Source organism: Orcinus orca, chromosome 15 (assembly GCF_937001465.1).
Source record: "Orcinus orca chromosome 15, mOrcOrc1.1, whole genome shotgun sequence".
Taxonomy (NCBI): Eukaryota; Metazoa; Chordata; class Mammalia; order Artiodactyla; family Delphinidae; genus Orcinus; species Orcinus orca.
In genome coordinates this window covers 73352122-73378828 of record NC_064573.1, presented here as the reverse complement: position 1 = coordinate 73378828, position 26707 = coordinate 73352122, and the positions used below count along the sequence as shown (strand labels likewise).

The 26707-nt window shown below is 41.6% G+C and overlaps 1 protein-coding gene across 7 annotated transcripts in view; it reads left to right on the top strand.

Annotated features, from left to right (window-relative positions):
* The window catches only part of BICDL1 (BICD family like cargo adaptor 1), a 96476-nt gene that overhangs the window by 53572 nt on the left and 16197 nt on the right, over positions 1-26707 (top strand). For 2 of the 7 annotated variants that reach the window (XR_007471922.1, XM_049698622.1), the window contains exons 3-7: positions 15684-15812; positions 18772-18918; positions 24407-24586; positions 25173-25391; positions 26508-26651. Coding sequence is in view for 6 of the 7 variants with exons in the window: in XM_049698622.1 (XP_049554579.1) it covers positions 15684-15812; positions 18772-18918; positions 24407-24586; positions 25173-25391; positions 26508-26651 (819 nt within the window). In the remaining variant the exon portion in view is untranslated. The remainder of the gene's footprint in view (positions 1-15683; positions 15813-18771; positions 18919-24406; positions 24587-25172; positions 25392-26507; positions 26652-26707) is intronic. The other 5 variants (XM_033408596.2, XM_049698624.1, XM_004281433.4 and 2 more) reach the window with 5 other exon arrangements.

Below are 26707 nucleotides of genomic sequence, written 5' to 3'. Positions count from 1 at the left end.
ATAGAAGGCACAGGGGAAGAAGTTGTGGGTTCTGAGTATTAAAAGATTCCACATGCAAAAGCAGAGTGAAGGTATATGTAGAAGCACCAATCAGCAAATCAGCAGATCAGTCATAGGTAATTTACATCAAAGCAGTAAGTAAATCCGCCTGAGTCCTGGTGATGACCTATAGGAGGAAATAGTGCCCTTTCCTGGGGATGGGCTATTTAAATCAAAGGGAATTATCTCATTAATTACCTGATGATCCTGCTGGAAATTTGCTAAAGGGACACTCCTGTGGTTTAGCTTAATCCCACTTCTGTTTTCTCCAGTTTTAGCTTGACTATCTCAAAAAGTACTCACTTAAGGTGTTCAGATTTTATCTCATACAGTAAACATTTGAGCACCTACTATGTGCTGTATACGTTTTTTAAGCAAACAAAGATTAATATGAGTTCCAATTTCCTGTTCTTAAGTCATTCACAGTGTAAGAGAGAAACACACATGTAAACAAATAAACAGAACAGACTGTGTAGTAAACAAATAAACAGAATAGAGTATGTAATACTCAAAATAGAGTATTATTACAGGACTGCAAATAATGTAGTCATTTTACCCTAGGAGATTATAAAAGCGATACAGGTGTCACCTCTGAACTGGGCCATTAAGGTTAAGAATTTATCAGGTGAAAATTTTCAGGGAAAGGTATTCTAAGAAGGGAGTACACCATAAGCAAAATCACAGAGGCTTGTACAGGGAAAAAAGAAAAAAGCATAATTTGATTAATAGTTTTGTTTTTATGGTGGTGGGAAGAAGAAAGTGACCACCAGTTTGGAAAGCAAATTTTCCTAAACCCTTTCCCACCTCCAAACAGGAATATTTGAACATTCCAACCTTTAAGGTCTAGATGAGTCCCCGGGTGAGCCATATGACCAAAAGAAATAAAAAACATTAATAATACTAGAATTTTCTTTCTTTATTAGGATTAGCTGTGACAGTTATTTTCTAAGGGAATCCTGAGTGTGTCCCTAGGACAACACCATTTGTTTTCTTGTGAAGGACTCCTAAGTGTCTACTTACCCCAGCCCATTCCCATCACTGACCTAAATTAAAATTTAAGTAGAATGTCGTTCAAAGTATCTATCTTCCCCCTCAGCCTTCCTGTTTATTATGAAAAGGTTCTCAGTTTCTTTTCCAAGTATCTCCCTGTAATCTTTTGAAAGCATAAACATTTCGAATTCTGGGAAGTTTGCAGTGCTCATGGTATTTTCAACCCTGAGGGAACAGGGAGGCCTGTTCCAAGATAGACATGTTCTTGCAGACAATGCAGTTCCTCAGTTTAGCTGGATAGTAATTCTTTTAGGTTGGCTACATTTCCATATCCACTCCCCTTTTTTACCCCTGAGACCTTTCAAGGTTTCTCTATGGTCACCACACCACATCCATGGATAAAAGAGAGTGCCTAGATTCTCTGCAACACGGCCTCAGTGAGGGCTGTCATTCTCTCCAATCAATCTCTATGCCAAATTTTCTTAGGCTTTTTAAGATCTGTCCTCTTTTGTATTTAATCTTTTAGACTTTCTGGGCCAATGACTTGAACATCAGGTCTTCAATTCAGTTGATCTTTGAGGTTATTAGAGCTATAATAGTGATGCAGACAATAGTAGCAACAGAACAGCTCGCACATGCAGTACTTACTGTGCACCAGGCACTCTTCTCAGCACTTTACATAGATTAATTTATCTCATCCTCACAATGACCTTTTGAGGCAGCTACCACTTTATCCTCATTTTACAAGTGAGGAAACTAAGGCACAAAGAGTGCTGCAGTTTTGCCTGAGGTTACACAATGCAGTAACTGGTAGAGAAGAAAGACCGTGTTCTTTTCAGAGCCTGAATTTGGAAGACAGTTTTCCCACAAGAGTTGAGTTTTATTCATCTCTGTATCCTCAATTAAAAGCATAGAAAGCAAGTGTTTTATCCATGTTGGAGTTAGTGCAAAGTGCCAGGCCATCTAGTGAACACAGTATTGTGTCATTTTGGTTTAAAAAAGAAAAAAATACTACATGAATGAAAAGTTTTGATTATGAATACAGTATATTGGCAGTATCTAGGGCCTGTTTTATTATATGAGTCCTCATAGAACATTTAAAAATAAAAATTTAAAAATCTGTTCTGACTTCTTCTGAAATATATATTTTTTAACTAGCAGTAGGGATCTGACATTGAATAATGGCCCTCGTCCAGAAACAAAAGTGGATTAACATTTCTCCTTTTTTTCTTTTTCAATTAAGGTCTTTGATGCTGAGGGATTACGTTTGTGATAATGATGAAAAGGATGATAATAAAACCGTTATTGTGCTCTAATTTTAAAGTTCTTTCAAATAAAACAAAATTAGACATGGCCCCTATCTGGTGGGCGTACACTTTCTAAATGTCATAGAGCAGCTTTCCACATATCTCATATAAGCAGGCATTCCCTCCCATGAGTAATAAACATTGTTAGTGGCATCGGGCTTTCCTTATTCTAGGGGATGAGTTTTTGGCATCCCTGAAAATCATCCAATATGTGACTCTGTTTTTGTCTAAAAGAAAAATAATGGTATTGAAATGGAAAGAAACTGAAAATAGTAGTCAAGCGCCAACTAGCTGTGTGATCTTAGGCAGGACCTTACTTTCGCTCACTCAAATCATATCAAAGGCCTCACTTTGTTGACCCATGCCTCAGTTTCATCAGCCACCAAATTAGTGGTTAGAGCCAGATAGTCTCGGAGGTTTCAACTTTCAAATTGCATGTTTTCCTTTGAGCAAATGTCAGTATTCTATTTGGAGTTTTCACTTTATCATAAATAATAGTAATAGCTATAACATATTACGTATTTAGTCAGTGCTAAACATTTTATCTACATTATCGTTACCAGAGAGGGACCCCTTCAAGGGCCCAAGAGGGGCTCTTGTCTAACACTCAGAAATGAATTGTCCGAGGAGCCATACGTGCTGATGAAGCAAAAGACTTTATTGAAAAGCGGCGCTCAAGCAGAGAGCAGCAGCAGGGTGAGGAACCCAGGAGAACTGCTCTGCATCGTCGTGGCTCGAAGTCTCGGGTTTTGTGGAGATGGGGGTTAATTTCCGGGTTGTCTGTGCCCGGTCGTTTTGCTCATGCCCATGTTTGGTCTGACTCAGGGCTTTTCCTGGTGGCATGCACATCTCTCAGTCAATATGGATTCCAGCGTGAGTGTTTCTGGGAGGTTGGCAGGATATATTATGGGCTGGCATCTCCTCCCTCTTTTCGGCCCCTCCTCATTCTTCTGGTTGGCGGCAGTTTGTCAGTTCCTTGTTCCCTATTGGGACCTTCTCTTGTGAGACAACTTATGCAAGCAGTTATTTTCATGCCTGGCCGGGGCAGATGGTTCCGGTCCACGGTTCCCTAACATTATTTCATTTTAATGCTGGCATAACTGTTAAGGTAGATCTTTTAATCACCATTTTTCAGATGAGGAAACTGAGGTATAGTGGTTGTATAGTTTTCTCAAGATCACACAGCTGTATTCTTTGTTGTTCCTTCTCTTAAGACATCTACGATATTTTGTCTTGAGCTATTTGTGCATTTCTCTTACTACCTGTCAGTATGTACAAATATTTATTCTGTACCTTATATTGGCTTCTTCACGAGTGTTCATCTCATTCTCCTTCAGCTACTTGAGGATGGAGATTGTGTCTTGTATTTTTTATATACCTCATAGGGACATGAAACTGTAAGTTTTAGAACTTTAAAAGTTTAAAAGTAATAATAATAACGTCTCTTCCCCCTCAATCTTTCTAAGCTTATGCTGTCTGAGGTTTGTTGTGATTGTTGTATCACTCTCCCAAGCCTCATTATTACTAAAATTTCTGATCTTTATTTGATGTTAATTTTTTTTTTTTTTTTTTTTTTTGCGGTACGCGGGCCTCTCACTGTTGTGGCCTCTCCCGTTGCAGAGCACAGGCTCCAGACGCTCAGGCCCAGCGGCCATGGCTCACGGGCCCAGCCGCCCCGTGGCACGCGGGATCCTCCCGGACCCGGGCACGAACCCGCGTCCCCTGCATCGGCAGGCGGACTCCCAACCACTGCGCCACCAGGGAAGCCCTACCTATTTTTAAATAAAATAACTTTATTTTCCCTAATTATTAAGATAATACACACTACTATAGAATATTCAAAATTTATGACAAATTTTTTTCTGAAATGAACATCACTAGGAATCTCATCCTCTAGAGATAATCACTGATAGCATTTTGATGAACAGCCTTCCAGGCCTTCTATGCATGTGTGCACTTAAATAAACATATACACATAATCTTAGGTAAATAGGATCAAATATGCTGGGGTTTTTTTCACTTTATATTACATTGTTGAAATCTTTCCATATTAATGCAAGTAATCAGTGCGTGGGTGATTCAGTGGTAGAGTTCTCACCTGTCATATTAGTGCAGGTAGATGTATATAGCATTCCATTGCACTGATACATCCAATCTGCTAACAGTGAACACTTGGGTTGCCTCCAGTCTTTTACTATTGCAAACAATTATGCAGTGAACATCCTTCTACATAAATCTTGGGTACAAAGTGAGTTTCATCTGTCTGCATCACATATCTGAACTAAGATAGTATTAATTAGTAAAGTAGTACAGCAGATGTCCATAGCCACACCATTATCATGTAACAGCATAAACTTACAAGAACCCAGTAACCCAACATGGATTAGATGGGCAAATGTCTACCTGTAACAGGCATGGAACTTTGGGTTGTTCAGAAAAACATAATCTCATTAAGCTAAAATAAAATGAAAAGCTTGATCATTATGAAACTTATCTTCATTTTGTTAAAATCTTAAATTTTTCACTTGAAAGAATTGTTAGGTGTTTGTTTCTGTGTTTACTTTGGCTTGGTAGTAAAGTAGTACTTTGCAAAGTCTAGAGAGGATACTCTGTATTCTAAAGTGAAAAATAGAACTTGATAGGAAAACTGACTTTCTGATAAAACATAAACCATTCATTCTCCAAATATGTTTTAAGCACCAGTGATGTACTAAATAATGTGGATACTAGGGCTCAAAGTCTAGCAGGAGAGAGATTAAAATAGTTAATCTAGTTGAAACCCAAGATGAGAGACCAGGAAAAGAAAATGTTTTTCTTTGAATATTTGCAAACATCAGTGCTCTACTTACTATGTCTCAGGTTTGGTTTGGTTTTCTCATTCTCTAACCTTTCTCTATCAACTGCATTGCTATTAAAATTTTAAGTCCCTGTTTTTTGTGATTTGGTTTTCCATTCTTTTCAGTCATTCTCCCTAAATTGGTATCTCATTTGTTTACCTTTCAGTTACTCGTTATGTGACCCTTATGCATCCCTTCTGGGCCTCAGTTTCCTTATCTGTGCAATGAGGGAGTTCAAATAACTGGTTTGTTTTTTCTAGTAAGTTCCAGCTCTGACATTTTTAGAACCTAAAGTAGAGACCAGATCTGTCTTCCTCACTATTGTATCCCTAGTTCATAGCATAAATCTGGCCACACAGTAAAAGCTTAATAAACTTTTGTTAACATTTTGACTTAAATTTGGGGGTCTGTGTGTCTACTCTAGTTCTTTGGAGATTTTTACTTTTGTTTTTTTCATCCTATAGTAGCTATACTACTATACATTTAGACTTGATTCTTTTAATTGCTCAAGGGCAGTTTCTGTCAGCCATGAAAGATATTTAGTTCAGTTCAGTTCAGACATTTTTTGCATACTTATCATATGCCAGGCATTGTGCTATCCACTGGGAATACAAAAATGAATTAGACTCAGTCATCCCTCACCTTAAAAAGCATAAAATGTGGTGAGGGAGAAGGAATGCAAATGGATAACTGTAATAAAATGTAATATGTGCTCTGCTAGAGGTGTGTGTCCATGGTGCTATGTGAACTCAAAGGATTGTTTTTTATTGCTAGACATCTTGTGTCATTTTCAGTCTGGTCAGTTGTATTTTATATTTTCCTGTTCCACAGAGATATTTTTAATCATGTCTTTTATTTATCTAAACATAATCACAGTTGTCTTACAATCTATATCTGATAATTCTAGTATCTGAAGTCATTATGAATGTTTCTGTTGTTGTTTGTGGTGATTCTTGCTCATGAGTATTTGTTTCTATGGGTATTTTTGGTTTTGTTTTACTATAATCTGCTTTTTTTTTTTTTTTGCGGTACGCGGGCCTCTCACTGTTGTGGCCTGTCCCGTTGCGGACCACAGGCTCTGGACGCGCAGGCTCAGCGGCCATGGCTCACGGGCCTAGCCACTCCGTGGCACGTGGGATCTTCCCAGACCGGGGCACGAACCCGTGTCCCCTGCATCGGCAGGCGGACTCTCAACCACTGCACCACCAGGGAAGCCCAATCTGCTTATTTTTATTAGAAAATTATTTATGGAAATTATTTGATCTTTGGATGAAGTTACCATCCTTCAGAGATGACTTGTTTTCTCCTGCCAAGTGTCTAGTGGCACTACCAATGTGGTATTTTTTTTTTTTAATAATGTTAGCCTTATAAGGAAGTTACGGAAAAAAATAGAGATTCTTATATACCCTTCTTCTATTTTCCCCTAATACTAACATCTTACATAACCATAGTACAGTTATCAAAACCAGTAAATTAACATTGAGGCAATATTAACTAATCTACATACCTACTGGAATTTTGCCAATTTTCCCACCAGCATCCTTTTTTTGGCCCAGGTTTCAGCTCAACCTCCCATATTGTATTTAGCTGTCATGTTTATTTTGTCTCCTGCAATCTCTGACAGTTCTTCAGTGTTGGTTTGTTTTTCCTGAAGTTGGTACTTTTGAAGAGTAATGATGAATTGTTTTATAGAAGGTCCCTCAATTTGGGTTTGTCTAGTGTTTTGTCATGATTAAATTAGGTTATGCAATTTTGCAGCAATAGCACAGAAATGCAGTTGTGCCCTTTTCAGTGCTTCATATTGAGGACATGAGGTGTTGATATATATATTTTTTTACTGGTGATATTAACTTCTACCACTCGGCTAAGGTAGCATCTGCCAGGCTTCTCCACTGAGAAGTTACTCTTTTCCTCTTTGTAATTAATAAGTCTTACAGGGAGATATAAATATCCTGTTTCTTGTCAGACTTTTGCCCACCAGTTATTAGCATTCATCCTCTAGCTCTTTTTTTGTGTATTTACTCATTTATTTATTTGGCTGAGCCGGGTCTCAGTTGCAGCATGCGAACTCTTAGTTGCGGCATGTGAGATCTAGTTTCCTGACTAGGGATTGAACCTGGGCCCCCAGCATTGGGAGCATGGAGTCTTAGCCACTGAACCACCAGGGAAGTCCCCATCCTCTAGCTCTTGCCTGGAACAGTTATTATTGTGATGCTTGCCTAATGGTGATTTTCTGTCTCTAGTGGTCCTTCTACATTTACTAATTGGAATTCTTCTGTAAGGAAGAGCTGCCTCTCTTCCCTTATTAATTAATTTATCCAATTATTTACTTATCATTGTGGACTCATGAATATTTATCTTATTCTACACATTATAATCCATTGCTGTCATTATTTGTTTTATTGATCATATGGTCCCAGCCTTAGGCATTGGGAGCTCCTTCGAGTTGACTCCTATGTCCATTCAGTGTACCTCCATCATTTTTTGAGCACTTCCTTTCTTTCTGGCATCACAAGATGTTCCAGGCTCATGTTGTATTTTTCCTTCCCCAATGCTGGAACAAGCCATTTCTCCAAGGAGCTTTAGTTCATTTATTAGAGATTGGTATATAGAAACCAATGAGAGCAGTAGAATGTCATTACTTTTAGGCCCTCTCAGAAGACAGAATTAGGAAATAAGTGTGGAAATGCTAACACATTCATAAACAGATATCTATAATCCTTTCTCAGTCTCTCCATTTATATATGTATTAAAAACCGTAAGTTCATTCTGATGTCTCCAGTTCTAATCCAGTACCACAGAGTTCATGTTAGCCTTCCCTCTTTCTTTATTTGTTACTTTTTTTTTCCACAAGAGAATCCAGTTCTCATTATCCATGGTACATTTACTTATTTGTTCAATTCTATTAAACACATACAGTAATGTTAGAATTGTTAAACCATACATCTGTGAGAAACAAGTTTATTAACTACAGTTCAGAGCTCTGTAGAGTTCTTTTTTCCCTGAACCTTACAGTATACAGTCAAAAGACTGTTTTCCAAAGCTATTTAAGTAAGTTATTTTCTTCTTGGCCCCCTACAGTTGTGGTTATGCTATTTATTTGTGGTGTAGTTAGGCTTATTTGTTACTGTTTGTGTTCCATTGGTTGGTTGTAATAATTTGCATATGTGAAATATTAATGTGACTCCGTTACTATCTTGTCAGCTCTTTGATGCTTTTAAGAAATCTTTTCCACTTTATCCAGTATTTTTAGCTGTTTTCAGTAGGAAGGTCAGTCCAAACAACCTATCCCACTGTATTACCAGAAATGAAACCTCCTCTTTGGAAAGGTATTGGTGAAAATCTTACTATCTTTATATATTAAGTAAAATATAAATACAAAACAAACTTAACTTCTGAGTTTTATTTTTGAAAGGCTTTGGGAGGGATTGGCATACTAAAGCCTAGTGAGAACAAAAGGCTATCATACATTTTTGCATTTACTTACCATCTAGTAGATGGCTATTGCTTTTATTACTATAAATAATCAAGATAGCATATTACATGATAAGCCTCCTTTTTACTATCAGTAGGCTCATGGCACCTATTACCAAATTTGAAAGTTTTTAACTATAAGACCTTGAAAGTAAGAAAATACAGACTTCAGGTTAATTGGATTTTCCAGTTAAGCAAAGGCTAATCATAAACCCATTTTCGGTTCAAATTGGTGTAGATTTTCTATTCTAAAGTATAATCATCTACTTTTCTGACTCAGTTTTTCCATTCTACTGGAAAACTTAGGTTTTCTATTCCACTTCTACTAGTAGTAAAGTTCTGCTACCACCACCAGGGTGACACGTATTCATTATAATTGCAAAATATGGGGAAATCCCAGATGCCTAACAATAAGGGAGTGGTAAAGGAAATCATAACATATCTACTTGATGGAATATTATGCAGTCACTTAAAGTGACAATTAAGAAGTGTAATAATAAATAACATGGAAATGTTTCTGAAACCAGGCTAAATGAAAAATGAAAAAATCTATATGAGTAATATGATCATGGGTAATTGTACATACACACGTAGAAAGATTGGGGGAAAATCAACAAAATGTATTTTCAAAACAAACCCATATTCTGGGGTTCTGTTACAGAAACTGAAAATTGAAAAATAGGGACTTCCCTGGCAGTCCAGTGGTTAGGACTATGTGCTTCCATTGCAGGGGGTGCGGGAGGTTCGATCCCTGGTCGGGCAGCTAAGATCCTGTGTGCCGCGTGCTGCGACCCAAAAAGAAACAAAAAACAAAAAGGATAACCTACGAACTGGGAGAAAATATTTGCAAATTATGCAACTAACAGGGCTTAATTTACAAGATATACAAACAGCTCAATATCAAAAAAAAAAAAAAAAAGCAAACAACCTAATCAAAAAATGGGCAGAAGACCTAAATAAACATTTCTCCAAGAAGACATACAAATGGGCAACAGGCACTTGAAAATATGTGCAACATCACTAATTATTAGAGAAATGCAAATCAAAACTATAATGAAGTACCACCAAACACCAATCAGAATGGCCATCATCAAAATGTCTACAAATAGTAAATGCTGGAGAGGGTGTGGAGAAAAGGGAACCCTCCTATACTGATGGTGGGAATGTAAATTGGGACAGCCACTATGGAGAACAATATGGAGCTTCCATAAAAAACTAAAAATAGAGTTATCATATGATCCAGCAATCCCACTCCTGGACTTATATTTGGAAAAGATGAAAACTCTAATTCAAAAAGATACATGCACCCCAGTGTTCAAAGCAGCACTATTTACAATAGCCAAGTCATAGAAGCAACCCTAAATGTCCATCAACAGCTGAATGGATAAAGAAGGTGTGCAATACACAAACACACACACACACACACATACACACACACACACACACAAATAAATGGAATATTACTCAACCATAAAAATGAATGGAATATTGTCATTTGCAGCAACATGGATGGACCTAGAGATTATCTTACTAAGTGAAGTCAGAGGAAAACAAATACTATATGATATCACTTATATGTGCAATCTAAAGAAATAATACAAATGAACTTATTTACAAAAATAGAAACAAATTCACAGACATAGAAAACAAACTTATGGGATTAATAGATTATATTAATCTCTATTATATGTAATCTCTATTATATATAAAATAAACAAGGACTTACTTCATAGCACAGGAAACTATATTCAATATCTTGTAATAACCTGTAGTGGAAAAGAATCTGAAAAAGCGTGTGTGTGTGTGTGTGTATAACTGAATCTCTTTGCTATACAACTGAATAACACATACTGTAAATCAATCATACTTCAATTAAAAAATAAAAATAAAATGGTAAATCTCTCCTACTATAATTTCTAAGTTAATTGGCTCATTTTTTTTCTTTTCACAAATAAGTTAAATGGATGCTCATGTGTAACTAATGCAACTTCCTTGCCTCCATTTAACAAGAAAGTATATAGTTGGTACTCCTCTGGTGGCGCAGTGGTTAAGAATCTGCCTGCCAATGCAGGGGACACAGGTTCGATCCCTGCTCCGGGAAGATCCCACATGCCACGTAGCAAATAAGCTTATGCACCACAACTACTGAAGCCCACGTGCTCCCGCATCTACTGAGCCCGTGTGCTGCAACTAATGAGCCCACATGCTGCAACTACTGAAGCCCACGCACCTAGAGCCCGTGCTCTGTAGCAAGAGAAGCCAACGCAATGAGAAGCCCGCGCACCACAACAAAGAGTAGCCCCCGCTTGCTGCAACTGGAGAAAGCCCACACACAGCAATGAAGACCCAAAGCAGCCAAAAATAAAAATTAAAAAAAAAGTTTAAAAAAGTATGTAGTTAACAGTTCTACTTTGGCCAGTTTAAACAAATTTAAAATGTTACAGTTTAGTGAAATATTCTTATATTGCTAATCATGTCAATTGGAAAAGTAATCATGGAACAGCTCTGCTCAGTGGAGAGAAAGTAATCTGGCCTAGATGGTACTTGACCAAATCAAGCATATCGGGCAGAAGGAACACACTGTCAGTTTTTTTGCCAATTTGAGGATTAATTAAATAATAAATAATTACCTGAGCACTCAGATTATAAAAGTAGTTCATTTCAGATAGTTCAAGAAATGTATGTGTTAAACTTTTCAGCATTCTTTAACAGAACTAGAGTTATTTCTTGAATGTCTTGTTTTCTTTATTCAATCTTTATGCAATGAAAGTAAAAGAGATGTTTTTGAGAACATTAGAAATAAGTATCTAAAGATTAAAACATTTCACAATACCCAGTGGTGGCAAGGTATTAGGAAGCAGGCATATTTGCACTCTGTCAGTAGGGGTACAGTAAATTGATCCAACATTTTTGGAGGACAGTTTGGCAGTTCCTATAAAAATGAATATGCATTCCTTTTATCTAGTAATTCCACTTACAGGAATTTATTCACTTATAGGGTATTCTCCTACAAGTACAAAGATTGATTAGCAAGGATATTTTTTGAAAGCACTGTTTATAATAGCAAAGAATTGAAATACTCTATAAATGCTCATAAGCAAGGACTAGTTAAATAAATTATGGTATATTCATATAACTAAATGCCAGACAACTGTTAAAAAGAATAAGGTAGATTTACATATTGACATAGAAAGATGTTAAAACACTATATGTATTTTTAAAGCCAAAATTTTAGTAATGTTTTAGATAGATAGATAGATATGAATAGAAAATTTCTACAAAGACTAACAAGAAGTATCTCTAATATGGATGATATTAGATATATCACTGGAGAGTGGTACTACTAATTAGGAATAAGTGGGGACTTAAACTTTCATTTCAGTCCTTCAGTTCGTCTTAATTTTTTTTCTCTAAACATTTGTTGCTCTTTTTTTTTCCTAATATTTATTTATTTAGGCTGCGCCGCGTCTTAGTTGCAGCATGTGGACTTCTTCTTAGTTGCGGACTGGGCTCTTAGTTGCGGCATGCAAACTCTTTAGTTGTGGCGTGCATGTGGGATCTAGTTCCCCGACCAGGGATCGAACCCAGGCCCCCTGCACTGGCAGCGTGGAGTCTTAGCCACTGGACCACCAGGGAAGTCACCTGTTACTCTTATTATTAAAAAAATTTAAGAGTTTAAGAATAAAAGAATATCTGAGCTAAAAGCATACCATCTTTTCTTATATTCACCTATGATTATAGATGTCATTCTCTGCCACAGTTTTGCCACAGCTGTTACTGGCTGCTTAATCAGGTACAGTAGTCAAAACTCATCATTTTGAGAAGTAAACTGTAAGTCCCATGCCTGTCATTTTCTGCTTTCAAAATGAATTATCCTAATATAACCCCACGACCACCAAAAAAGGTCCCAGGGCCATGACTAGCTGCCCTAAACTTAGAAGGAGAAAGTTTTTTATCTCCAAGAGAGGTATGGCTCCTGGATATTAAATAGCTTATCTTTGCAAGGCCACCAGGAGAACAGAACTGAAAGGTATGGCTGCCGAATATTTCTGTATTTCCCTGTATTTTTTAGCTTGACCTTCATGATGTTGGCCAAGTCACCAAACAGGCTGTTCTCAGTGGACTTATGCGTTTGACAGCTCCTTATAATATACACATGGTGTTCTCCGTACTTGAGTTTTTTTAAAAAGCAAACAACTGATCCTAGTTGCCCTAAACTTGTAGCAATGTGATATTTCTTTCCTTTCTTTATTTCCCTACACTTCAGTGATTAGACTCAATCCCACAAAGTCCTGAATTACAAATAGGGAAATGGGCATACCTTCAAACCTGCCTTTTTTGTATTACAGTGTAAAGGACGAATATGTCTATAAATTGGGAAAGTGAGACTCCAAGAGGTTAAATGACTCATATAACTCATACCCATATCTATGGTAGGACAGGAACTCTTAACCCTGACCATCTGACCCTTAACTTGTTTTTCCTTTCATCATACATCCCTCCTCTCAGGAGCAGGGCAGATCTCTTCAGAAAGACCACTGTTATTCTGGCTTACTCTCCTACTTGAAGAACTTCAAAGAAGCTCTGAAATCCACTATGGAACTAAAATTGGCTTTGTAACCTTTCTGATACTTTGTTCAGAAAGCATTTAGAACATTAGAGTTATGTCAAACTTCAGAGATTATTATTTAATTTATGTGCAGAAATAGCTAATATTCATTCTGGTAGTCAGGTCTAAGTATCTGAGCCAGTTTCCATCTCTGAAAAAGAAGAAAATAATATACTTTGGAAGGTGCATTAGCTCCTTACAGATGGTACTTATATGTCTGATTGATCCGTTCCCCTCCATCACCATCACAGACAAATGACTGGCCACCTGACTGGAGGTGGCCATGGTGTGGTGGGAGAGCACAGAACCGGGAGGCTGAAGACCAGGGCAGTGCCACTCCTTTCAGCCTCCACCTCCTTGTCTGCAAAATGAGGCCATCAGTTCCTGCTTCTTAGGGCTGTTGGAGATTCATATGAGAGCTGTAGGTTAGAAGTCTTTGTGAACAGTATATCCTTGGGCACATCTGAGGAGTCAGACAATTAAAGGAAACATTATAACATAGTGGTTAGGAGCTGAGACTTTGGTGTCATGCTTCCTGGAGGGAAGAGACAAATTTTATTTCTAGGAAGATCACTTTGAGAGGAGACTGTCTACAGGAGCATTTCTGATACCACCTGGGCTAGATTTGTAGCCCTCAGTGCATCTCTGTGGTTGTCTCATGATTCATGTCAAGGCAGTGATGCTCAGAATGAGGTCAGCTGCCTGAATTACCCAGTGCTTTGTAATCTGAACATATTTGAAACCCTGATAGTCAACTGAATTCAGTATAGGCAGTCGAACTGCAGCATTTATAAGAGGAAATTTTCCTTATGGGCCCTAAATTCTATTTGAAGAAATTTCAAGAGTCAAATAAAATTGCTTAGTATTAAAAGAAGAAGAAGAAGAAAAAGAAAACAAGCCTTTCTAAATTGGACTCATGAAGTTAGTTTCAATAGTGAGTGATAGAAATAGGAAAAACTATTTCAAGATACTGTGTAAGAAGGCAGTATTGCAGTCCTAATTTCGGAGTAAGACAGCCCAAAGTTTACCATTCTGATGCTGTCATTCACTAAAATGTGGGGCAGGTTCCCTCACTTCCCTGAGCCTGTTGCCTTGGAAGTAAATTGAGGGTGACAGGCCCTACTTTGGTTGTGACAATTGAGGTAAAGCATTTAGCACAGTTCTTGCACATAGTGAAGTACTCAGTAAATAATACTAATTTTATTTTTAGGCAAGGATGACAAATGTGTTTCTAAGTGATTAAGAAACAAGCTGGTAGTGTCTAAAATTAAATTTAGAATAAGGAAGAAAAAGAGATGGTTTAATTTTCTTTTGTTGTATGTTTTGTAATTGTTTAAAAACTAGCAGTATAGGTTGATTCTTGTGGCGCTGTAGTCTGGGGCAGGGGGCACGTTTGTTGAATCTATGGAACCAAAAAAAGATGGACAATTGGTTATACAGCACTTGAAGATAAAAGGAACTGTTGAACCTATAACCATTACTGTAAGAGCCTCATTGAACAGCTAGCCTACCATTTCAACATTATTACCATCCCACCTCCTCTGAAAGCCTTTCCCAACCATTTCTGCACACCGTGATCTTTCCTGAGAACGCATAAAGCTTACTGACCCTATTTGGCCTCAGAAAAGCACTGAGGCAGTTACTTAACCTGTCCTGTGGCTCTCCTCCACAGGGCAGGGTTCAGGGCTTTCCTCAGTGGGGGCTTGGCTGGGCCCTCCGGAGGATGACTGAGTTCATATCTTTCCAAGGGTGCATTCTTTCAGAGTACTCTCCTGCATATTCAAGAGAAGGTGCTGACACACCAAATGGTATTTGGTGTTTGCTGTGTTTCAGCATTAGAGAATAAATGGATTAGGGTGGGAAACGAGCACCTCAGCCAGCACTCCCCAGAGAATCGAAAGTTCCTTGAGGAATGAACAGAAAAAATCTTAACAGACATGAACCGGGTATTTTAAATCGTACCCATGTTGACTGGAAGTAAGAAATACAGACAGAGATGATTTGCCTGGGCCCCACTAAGGAAATGCATGGGAGAAATAAAGGAATTTCTAAGGTATTAGGTATATTGGTCTTATTCTTCCATGTAAAATACTGAGAATGTCTCTCAATTTAGATGTTTGCTGAGCTTCTGCTGTGTGCAGAATCATAATGATGATAACTAACATTTGAGAACTTACAATTTTCTAGGCCTGTTTCCTCTGATCAGCAAAGTGGTCTTAGACCTAGACAGAGTCATTCATGGTGGAGGTAGGGATAGGGGTTAGTCTTGTTTGGGTGTGAGGGAACAAAGGGACCAGGGATGGGAGACCAGTTTCTCATCGTGTACTTGTAGAATAGAGTTGCAAAGAGATGCTTGAGAAATGAAAGGCAAATCAGTCCTCTTTTGTACAACCTCTAAATCAGCTCTATGGTCTCTTCTGCTTGCAGGCATCAGAAGTTGAGAGACAGCTATCTATGCAAGTCCATGCCCTCAGAGAAGACTTTCGGGAGAAAAACTCATCAACCAACCAGCACATCATCCGACTCGAGAGCCTTCAGGCCGAGGTGAGCCTCCCCGTGCAGCAGTGCTTGGATGGAAGTGCTCTTCACATTGGAGGTGCTGTGCCAGGTCTTTTAGACAAGGAGCCCTCTGAACAAAAACCTGCTCTATCTAAAATCTCTAGGGAGACATATCTGTGAGAAACTAAATGGGGAACACTTGACCATGTTCCTCCAGGTAGCCTGTTGTCTAGAAAAATAAGGTTGCTCAGAGTTACTGCTGAGTGTGCTGAAATTATGAATGCCCTACTTTTTACTGAATATGTTGATCCCTCAAAGAACATCCATGCCAATCCTAAATAGAAGATTGGAAAGGGAATCCTCCCTTCCTCCATTCCATTTGGGTCCAGTTCAGTCCATCTTATAGGGCCTATTATTCTCACTTATAAACTGAGAGTAATAGAAGTGTCTACTCCATAGGGTTGTTGTGAGGATCTGATGAGTTAATACGTGGAAAGCACTGTGTGTGGTGTTTGGAAGAAAGTAATGTTATTGAAAGTATATGAGAGGGCAGGCAGGGTCTATGGCCTGAGAGGGCCAGAGGGGGGAAAAAAGTAGCACTCAGGGGACAATACTTTGAGAATCCAGTTGTGGGGAGGAGAGGGGAGGGGTCCTATCACCAGTCCAAATGGGGGCTGCCTCCTGAGGAGGCTTCCACCTAATCTGCTCCCAGGACCCCTCAGCCAAGTGTCCGAACAGTAGCCCTTTGGCTGAGTCACACTTTGAGGGACGGTCTAGCGCCACATGATCGTGCACCCCTGAAGGAACCAGCCAGCGTGGTCAGGCCCAAGAGGCCCAGATGGCTGCTCTCCTGCTTCATAAATGACATGAAGATGTTTTTCCTAAAGTCTGTCCATATCTTCTCTTTTCTCCTGGCTCTCCCTTCCTTCTTCCCTTCCCTTGGAATTCCTACTGGTATTGAGCAGCAGGTTCTTGAAGTAAGTAGTTGGTGCTGGTGGGTTTGGCATGCCTGTCTGTGACGGTCTGTGTGCATGATGTGCTGTTCAACCACCTCTGCCGAAGTCTGACTCCATCGAGTTGCCTGTTTTCCTTTCCCCACCGCCCCCAATTCACTGTTTCTAGACCCTCATGACACAGGGTCTTTCCCAGGAATATTTATGGCCAGATTTGGTCCCAGGTTTCAGGGTATGTAGGATGGGGTGAGGGAGTTGGCTGCCTAATGCCAATTCCTTGCTTCATCCAATAACACTGCTACTTTTAAAAGCCAAGCTATGAAATTGTTTATTTCAAATAAGTTACTTCACATAGAGCTGAATTGCTAAGTTTTTTTAAGGGGTGGGGCTGTGTATCAGAACCATATTTACCTCATGACTTCACTAAGTGGAACTTGGGAAACAAAGGTGATCCATGGGAAGGAAAATGTAAAGGTCAGAGGGTATTTAAATGAAAACCAACTAGAGTAAGAATTCCCTTCATGTGGGTAACGCTGCTTCAGTGTGGGGAATAGTGGACCCATTCACAAAAGGGCCTGCTCCTTTCGGTCCCTTACCCAGGTGCACACTTGAGAGACAGTGTTTCTTTGTTTGGCCAGATACCTGATCCCTCTGGACAAAGACCACATACTTCATTTCCCCAGGACAGCATCCTATCTGATAGGTGGGTGGCCAGGGAAGATCTGTGCCCTATGAACAGAATTCAGAGAGTGAGAACAGCCAAAAAGCAGGGGGAAGGTAAAGATTTCAGAGGACTTGGGACAAGTTAGACATTCATTTCCAAATCTCCCCTGGAAACAGTCTGAGGTTGGTCCTTTTAGTGAATTGTTGTCATGCTAGACTAGAGAGTGTGGAGAACATCTTAAACACAACAGGAGAATATTCACAAGAAACTGGTTGAGAGATCATTCTAGCAGAAAACTGATAAATGGGAGGAGCTGGGGGACCTGCAGGACTCCGAAAGTTCCCAAGGCCACTAGCAATTGAAGGGATTTGGGAAGGCTTCCCATAGCCCCTGAGCAGGGCAGTGTTCTTGGGCTGAAGCATCGCTGGCCTTGGGGAGTGCTGGGCGGCTTCTTACCCAGCATCTCTTTCCTCTTTTCCTCTGCTTTCTCACTGAAACGGAAGAGACAAGACAGACCTTTCTAAAAGAAGGTCTGTATCTTTCTTGAGACTAGCTAGATACTCAGTGTACAAACATATCAACCTGTTTAATAAAAAGAGAAAAATTGCTTCTATTCACAAACTTCTTGCTCAAGCAAAAGATACTTTAAGTAAAATCAGTTATTTACTTGTGTGTATGTCATGTTCCTTCCCAGGACACGGGCTGATGCAGGCACTGCTCTGTTTTCTGTATCCTTCTGGCTCCCCCATTAACCCGGGGTCTGGACCATGACTCAAGAGCCAGACCTGCCAGCAGTGGGGGAAGGACAAAGGAGAGACATAGAATATGAGAATACAGCAGCTCCAGAGACTGTCTTGGGCATTTTCTTGTGCTCAGGACTTGAGAAAGAAGAATGGTCCCACAGATTAGGTTCCACTGCCCCATAAACTGTGGGGTTGAAGTAAAGTTGTATGCAGGGGACTTCCCTGGTGGTCCAGTGGTTAAGACTCCGTGCTTCCACTGCAGGGTGCACGGGTTTGATCCCTGATCAGGGAACTAAGATCCCACATGCCGTGCGGCAGGGCCAAAAAAAAGTTATAGGCAGCAAGGTGGGGCCCTCCTCTGTCTTATCTGTGGAATTTCCAGAGAGCACTAACCTTCCTTGCCTCTGCCTGGCACCCCACATTCCAGCTTCCCCAAAGTTCAACTCCTACCCCTTCCCAGACAGGTTTCCAAAGGGGAGGGGTTTTCTCCTCAGCTTAAGAGTTCACAGCTGTTCCTTCAGAGGTAGAGGCACCAGGGCCCTGCGCAGAGCACTTGGAGAGACACCTGCCTTCATGTTCCGGGGCTGGTCCCTCCCTCCCTACTCATCAGCCCGGGTGTAACTCCACACCACCCTTGTGGCTCTCCACCCTTTCAGATCAAGATGCTGTCGGATCGGAAACGGGAGCTGGAGCACCGTCTCAGTGCCACCTTAGAGGAGAATGACCTGCTCCAAGGGACTGTGGAGGAGCTACAGGACCGGGTGCTGATCCTGGAGAGGCAGGGCCATGACAAAGACCTCCAGGTACTGGGGCAGAGAAGCAGTCATGTAGGACCAGGGTCAGGTCAAAGGAGTGCTTAGCTGCCCAGCCAAAGGGAAAGGCTGGGAGGCCAGTGCCACTACCGGGGTCAGGAGTGGGTAAAGCTGAGAGGTCTCTCCTTGGGCCCGATTATGGTTCTCCTCAGGCTCTGCTAACTGGGCTGGCCTTTCTCTGCCGAGAACAAGCGCATTGCTACCACAGGTCATCCTTCCAATTTGTTCTGAGCCACTGGCCCCAGGAGCAGTTTCACTGAGTTCTTTCTGGGCTGTTAACATGACTGGAACACCAGGAGTGCTGTTCTGCCTCCTGGGGTTTGTGAAACCTGCCGGAGATTTCAGAGGGATCCTGTGACTCTGTGCTTGGCTCACAGTGCTCTCTGCTGCTGCTTCCCCAGGCTGATGCATTCAGTTGGCTGGCACTGAACAGAAACCAAGAAGCTGCCCACTGAACACAGCAAGACTTATATCCTGATTCTGCCAGTTGTTAACAAAGGCACAGGCTGACCCCTCTATGAGCCTAATTAGCCTCTCTTTTCTTCCTAAAGGAAATTGCTTCATGGCTATATTTGTACTTATTTGGGAACTGCCACCAGGCCTCAGCTGAATCCCAAAGCTCACACTTGACAGGAAACAACCCCCTAAACAAAACGATAATCACTCAGCCTCCCCAGAAATAGAGTGTAGCATCTGCTGCCGAGAAAGCTTTGCCGTGCTAGCCTAGGACCACTGGGGCCAGTGGCTAAGAATGCGCTGCTTCCCCTTGGGCGTCCTCTGAGTGTGCCAGGGAGCGGAGTAGATTGCAATGGTGCCATTCGTGTGGAAGTGGTCAGCCAAGTATACTCAAGTGCCAGGTGTGTCCCCACCCAAAGACCAGGCCTCAGAAGGCCCCACTGGGCTCAGCAGTTGGCTGTTGAGGAAAGCCCTCGGTTGGGGAGACCTCTTAGGCTAAGGAGACCTCTTAGGCTAAGGTCACTTGACACCATCAGTTAAATGGCCATCTGAGTGATTAACCTCTTTTAGGGCAAATTAACAGTTTTTCTCTCTCCATGCTTTTATACCTTCAGCTCAGAACTTTGTATGAGTGGGGCCTCAGTAAATGTTGAATAGAAAATGATGCTGGCTGAAGCCTCACAGCAGTTTTCAAAATGGAACGGAGTTTGTTCATATTTTAAGGTTGACGACGATAATAGCATGAACATCTGTATGCCGCTTTACAGAGAACAGAGTGGTTTTGCATATATTCTAAAACTGAGGCTTAGAAAGATGAATCCTTTATCCTAAGAAGTGCAGTAAGTCCTTGGTAGAATCCAGAAGAGGACCCTCCTACCTGCTTTACCTGGTGCTCAATGATAGCTTCCAGTGTATCACTTGCCTCTGGAAGTCAGTGTTTCAGCATTTATTACCCCATCAGGCACTCTCCTGAGGGTTGCTGAGGTAGAGTATGGAGAGGAGAAGGAAAAGAAGTACAGAAAAATGGGAAAATGGCCCTGCCTAAAACAAACTTCTAGTTCAGCATGAATTCACAAATGAAAAGTCCTTATTTCATATCAAGAATGGGAGACCTGGAGATGGGGAAGAGCCAGGACCAGTGTGGACCATGCGGTGCCTGGCTGGCACAGTGGGCTGTTCTCTAGCAGCCAGAGTCCCCAGTCACACCATGTTCACATCCTCACCATCTGCACACTCGCTGTCTTCCAATTGGGCTTCTTCAAGAGTAAGAGTTAGTGCAGGGCCTACATCACGTCAGGGAGTTCCCACCTTGATTTGGAAAATCTGCATTTATGGGCTGAAGTCTCATCTTTCCGAACTATTTGTAATTTTTTTCCTTTTATTCATATAAAAATCTCCTTAAGGTGTTGCTAATTAGTTCTATGGATGAAATGGCCTGTACTGATACAGAAATAGAAATTTCAGCTCACTCAGGGAGTAGGTGAATGGTCCTAAATCAGACTTGTAAAATGTAGAGCTAGTGGCCTTGGAATGTATCTAATCCCATGATTTTAATCCTTTTCCTCAGACAAGGGATGAGAAGAAGGCTGAGCAGGCAGGGCAACAGGGCTGCCACAGGCAGAGTAGCCCCCTTTAATCTGGTTTACTGTGTAACTGGGGTTCTACTGTCAAACACAGATTTTTAAACCACTGATCAAATCCAACTCTGATTTTTTTTTTCAGGCTGAGCAGGGATAAAAATTATTACTTATTGAGCACCCAGTAAATTTAAAAATCAGGCATTTTGCTGAACTCTTAATACCCAGTAAAGGATTTGTCCCTCTGAGGGCAACTTAACTGCCCTATTTCATACCAAGCTGAGCATCTTATAAATGTGTGCAGGGGCCTTGTCCCAATCAGTGGGTGGCTTTCATCAGCAGAGAATACAGGCCCTGCTTACTGTAGGGACCCAGGAAGCAAATGAACTGGAGTCTAGACCTCGCCCTGACTCTGGGTGTGTACCATTAGGGAAATCACTTAACATCACACCATCTCAGTTCCTGCAACGTAAAATGGGGAGAGTGCCCCCACTTCTGCCAGCTTTAAGGGCATGAGTATTGAACTTAGTATACTCTCCAATCACAAGACATTTGGTGTCTTCCTTGTTCATACATATAAATACATTTGGTTTCATCTTTGTTTTATAAAGGGTGATATTTCTTATGTTAGAGGGTTCTTATGTTTAATAGACTCTTCCTTGCTTTGGTTTGGTTTTTCTGAGTTTGGATCAATTATTGACCAGAGAGGGCAGACCTGTCCTGGTCTTTGTTCTTTTGCTGTTATAATTAATTAAGCACCTTTGAGTGTGCATGAGTAATTGAACTAATGTTGTCCAGTGACTAAGAACTTGTACTTGTCTGTGCTGAACTTCTCCTGCTGAGATGTATGTGGAGTTGTCTAGAAAATAATTGCAAAGCATTTTGTCAATTTAGTAAATGCCGTTTGTAATTGTGCCGAATGCTTCCTAGGCATATCTTAAAAAAAAAAACCAAAGCCTAATTTCTTCTTTCTGAGTTTCCTCAAAACCAAGGCTGGAGGAATTCCCACTGGACCAGCAGGTATTGCTGATCCACTGGAACCATGCAGAGCAGGCTTGCCAATTCCTTTTTCATTCTCCAAGCAGCCAGGCTCCAAACTCTTCCTAGTTAAGGCACATCCAGACCACTGGTGCCATTAGCAAATGTTCTCTGATACTGGACCAGCAGAAGAGAGGCTCCCAGGGCACCAAAATGATTGGCTGCGGGCTCTGCAAGGCAGCTTGCCCCATTCATGAGAACCACAGAGCTCTGAGTTGCCCACTGCCCCTTCGTCTCTGCATCTCTGCAGGAGCCATAAGCCCACCTGGATGACAGTCTGGAAAAGACAATACAGTGTTCACTCTTTTTAATGAACAGGGATGACCCAGAAATGCTATTTTATAAAAGCATAAAATAATTAAATTTAAATCCCCAGAAGTTCTTCTCCCATCCTCACCCCCAAAAATATATTTTAAAAGGAGGGTGGGCAGTCCACAAATACAAGAGTAGGAAACATTGCTCCTGTGCACGTGTAGTATATGGACATGTGCATAGCAGTTAGCAAACAGATTGATTCTGCAATTAGGGTCTGTTGTGCTAAAAGTAAGTATAGTGATGAAGTATATTAGTAAGAGTGTGGCATTTAGCAGCCACAGTAGGGTCTCCCCTTACATTCAGCAGTAACAACCTCACCAGGTAGCAGTGCCCTGTTTGGACTCCACAGGGAAGGAGCCACAGAGAATGTAGAGAAGGGTGAAGTAGTGGCAACGAAGGAGAGGGAAGGAGCCCTGGCCCGAAGGTCATGATGCCTGCGTTGCTGTCCCCTCTCTACCACTGGTGTCGCTCTCCTCCTCTGAGCTTCTAGTGCTATGTAAGGCCCCTCCCAGGCCTAGGGCCTTATCTGTAAACCATGAGGTATGACACAAAGTAGAGAGAGACTGCTTTTCCCATGGGTTTGGGAACTCTTGGTATTACTGCCCAGATGTTATTCCAGATCCCACCCCTAGCTCCTTTCCAAACAACCCTTTTCCTCTTAATTTTTTCATTAAAGTACAACATGCATATAGTAAAGCATACAGATCATAAGTGGATAGCCCGTTGAAGTTTTATATATACCTCTGTGAACACCATCCACATCAAGACATAGCCCATTATCAGCACCCACAAGTCTTCCTCCTGCCCCCTCCCAGTCAATACGCTAACACTTCCTCAAAAGCAAACTTCTATTCTGACTTTCATCTCTTTTATCTCAATGAAGTTTTGGAACTTTTTATAAATAGAATCATACATTATATATTGTTTTGTGTCTGGTTTTTGCTGAACATCATGTCTAAGAAATTCATCCATGTTGTGGCATAGAGTAGCAGTATGTTCTTTTTTTCACTGCTGTGTAGTATTCCAGCATGTGAATATATCCATTCTATCTTCATTGGTGTTTAGATTGTTTCCCATCTGTGGCTTTTATGAATAATGCTGCTGTGAACATCCTGTTTGTCTTTCATCTGCATTTTCAGTCATTTATTACTGGGTCTGCACCTAAGAGTGGAACAGCTGGATCATAGGATAGAACAGCTGGATCATAGAATAGTAGGACAGATCTGCATTTCACTCATTAGAAACTGCCGAACAGTTTTCCACAGTGGTGGTTCATCTTCCATTTCCACCAGAAATGAGAGTCCCAGTTATTTTACATCCTCATCAGAGCTTGATATTATTATTCTGTTACTATTATTTATTTTAGCCATTCTGGTGAGAGTCTAATGGTGCCTTACTTTGTATGCCTGTATGTTTGCGTGTTGAACATTTTATTCTGGAGAATTTCAGATGAACTCAAAAACAGAATAAGACAGTGACATCCCACGTAACCCATTGTCCAGCTCTACAAACCGTCCATTCCTGGCCAGTCCTGCCCTATCTTCATTACATCCATTTGCTCCCCTCTCATTTTGAAGTAAATCCCAGAATTTTTATAATTTCATCTGTAAATAAAGAATACCTCTAAATAAGAACATGAAAAAATACAACCACAGGACTAGTACACCTAGAAACTTCAGCAATATTTCCTTTAATATCATCAAATATCTAGTCAGTGTTCAAATTTTCAATTGTCTTATAAATGTCATTGTTTTTCACATTTTTCACTTGAATCAAGATACAAATTAAAATATGCCCACATGTGGCAGTTGGCTGATATGTTTCTTAAGTCTCTTAATCTATAGGTTCCCCCTTTATCTTTCTTTTTTTTTTCTTGAAATTTATTTGTTGAAGAAACTGAGCTATTTGTCCTATAGAATTTCCCAAATCTGGATTTTGCTGACTGCATCCCCTTAACATAGTCTAGCCAGTTCTTCCCTCCTCTGTATTTTTCTGTAAACTGGTAGCAGGATCTAAAAGCATGACTGGGTTCAGGGTCAGTTTTTCTGTTTGGGTTCAGCCCACCTCACCACCGTTTGCTGTCTCTCTGAAAGCTGCATCAGAGCCAGCTGGAGCTCCAGGAGGTACGGCTCTCCTACCGACAGCTGCAGGTGAAGGTGGAGGAGCTCACTGAGGAGAGGAGTCTGCAGAGCTCTGCAGCCACCAGCACGTCCCTCCTGTCTGAAATAGAGCAGAGCATGGAGGCCGAGGAGCTGGAGCAGGAGAGAGAGCAGGTGCTGGCATCGCCACCGCTGTGGCACGTGAGGTTGCCCAGGGATCCTGGGGCAGACCCTGGCCTTTGAGAGCCCGTCGGCCATCCCTGTCACCCCGTGCCTGCTGTTTAGTTTCAGCCTGGCAGGGGCCCGTGGTCTGCACTTGTGCAAGCCCCTAGGCCTGCTGGCTGGAGCTGTCACGAAGCAGTGCCTCTTAGGAAATGCTTGTTGACTAATATCAGCCTCATACCTCTTGTATTGACAGGGTTTTAGAACATTCGTGATCCATCCAATTAGCTTCTTTTCATTCTACTCATAACCACTCATTCCCCCAATCATGCGCTGACTTCCACCAAAGTAACAGACTGTATAAAGTTGTGCTTTACGTGCAAATGGGAGGGGCTTGAGGACAGGGAAAATAAGAATTGGGACTCTGTATAGGTGTACTGGGCCCAGAATAAGTATCAGTATTTATTGGGACAGGTGATTAAAAAAAAAAAAAAAAACTTTCCCTATAACTAGTATCTTGGATTCATACACTAGAAGAAGATGGCTGGTGGCAGTCTTCTCTAGAATCCATAATCAGGAATAATTCTTTGTGGGGCAGCTGAGACTGCAGCTCTGGGAGGCCTACTGCCAGGTTCGCTATCTCTGCTCACACCTTCGAGGAAATGACAGCGCTGACTCGGCCGTCTCCACGGACTCCTCAATGGACGAGTCTTCAGAAACGTCGTCTGCCAAGGATGTACCAGCAGGCAGCTTGCGCACTGCTCTCAGCGAGCTCAAGAGACTGATACAGAGCATTGTGGATGGCATGGAGCCCACGGTAAGAGGCCAAGCTGAGAGCTCCTTGCTCCACAGAACCTGGCTGGTGGGAGGTTGAAACCAAATGCAGAGGGTGAGGTTAACCCTAGAACTGGAACCTTATAACGTCTGCAAGAATTTCTTCTGAGCCCTCGTCTGAGAGCACTGAACACTGGGGAGCAGGCAGAGGGCCCGATGCTGGGGATGGAAGACTCTAGAGTCCCTTCCTGCAGGCACAGGATGCAGAGGAGGCCTCCCTCCATGCGGTTACGTGCAGGCCACGGGGACCTCGAGTGTGAGGGCTTTCCTGGGAGGCCTTGACTGTAGAAATTTGCATCCTGGTAAAAACTGCAAGTTACTTTTCTGTAGTCCCTTGGTCCTGGTGGTGGAGTTAGCTGTGAACAGGCAAAGTTAAAAGATCTGAAGCTTCTCTGCTCGAAGGCTAGAAGTAAGCACGGAAAGTTGGGATGATCAACAACAAGGGCCTTTTAGAATTCCAGATGTGGCTCCTCTTGTGGAGGAGAGGAACATTCCCACAGGCTTCCTAGGCACACGGGCATTTCTTCCAGCTTCATGTCAGATTTCTGCCAGACTTACTCTCCATTCACCACCCCAGCTCTCGGGTTGTTGTTTTTCTTCAGGTTTCCTCCTCCTACAGAATGGTTGCATCTCTCTACCCATATGAGGTGAAGTAAGGTGAAAGGGTGGTTGTCCTTACCTGAACATGCTGTGTTGATTTGTGGAACGTACTGTAGTGTGGAGGCCGGGTCAGTGTGGGAAAGGGAGCTGTCAGAGTGAGGTGTGCTGTTGGCTCCACACAATTTCCCTTCCCCGAAACCTGAAACAAAATAAATGTCTAGTTGTTGTTTGCACGTTGAAATTGAGCAAGAGAATCTCTCTTCTCTAACCCTCTATTTCTTCCCTCCTCTGCCTCTCTTTTTCTCCTCTCTCCCCCTCTCCTCCTCATCCCCCCACTATCTTGTGTTTCCCCAAACCGAACCATCTCTCTGCTCCCCTCTCCATTGCTCCCCTTTCCTCTTTCTCTCTCCCTTCTGCATCTCTCCCACTAACCATCTCTCCACTCCCCTCCACTCTCACCACCTCTCTGGTTGGCCGGCTCTCTCTCTCTTGCTGTCAGAGCTCCCGGAGAATTGATGATGACTCCTTAGAAGAACAGATAAGGCAGACCAGTGAGGATTCGAGAGCCCTAAGGGAACTCATGGAGGGAGAGAGGGGTAAACTGAGGCAAAGCCTAGAAGAGCTGCAGCGGCTCCACAGTCAGGTGAGCACCCCCATCCTCACCCCAGCACAGGATGTGCACGTGTCCCCAGCTTCCTC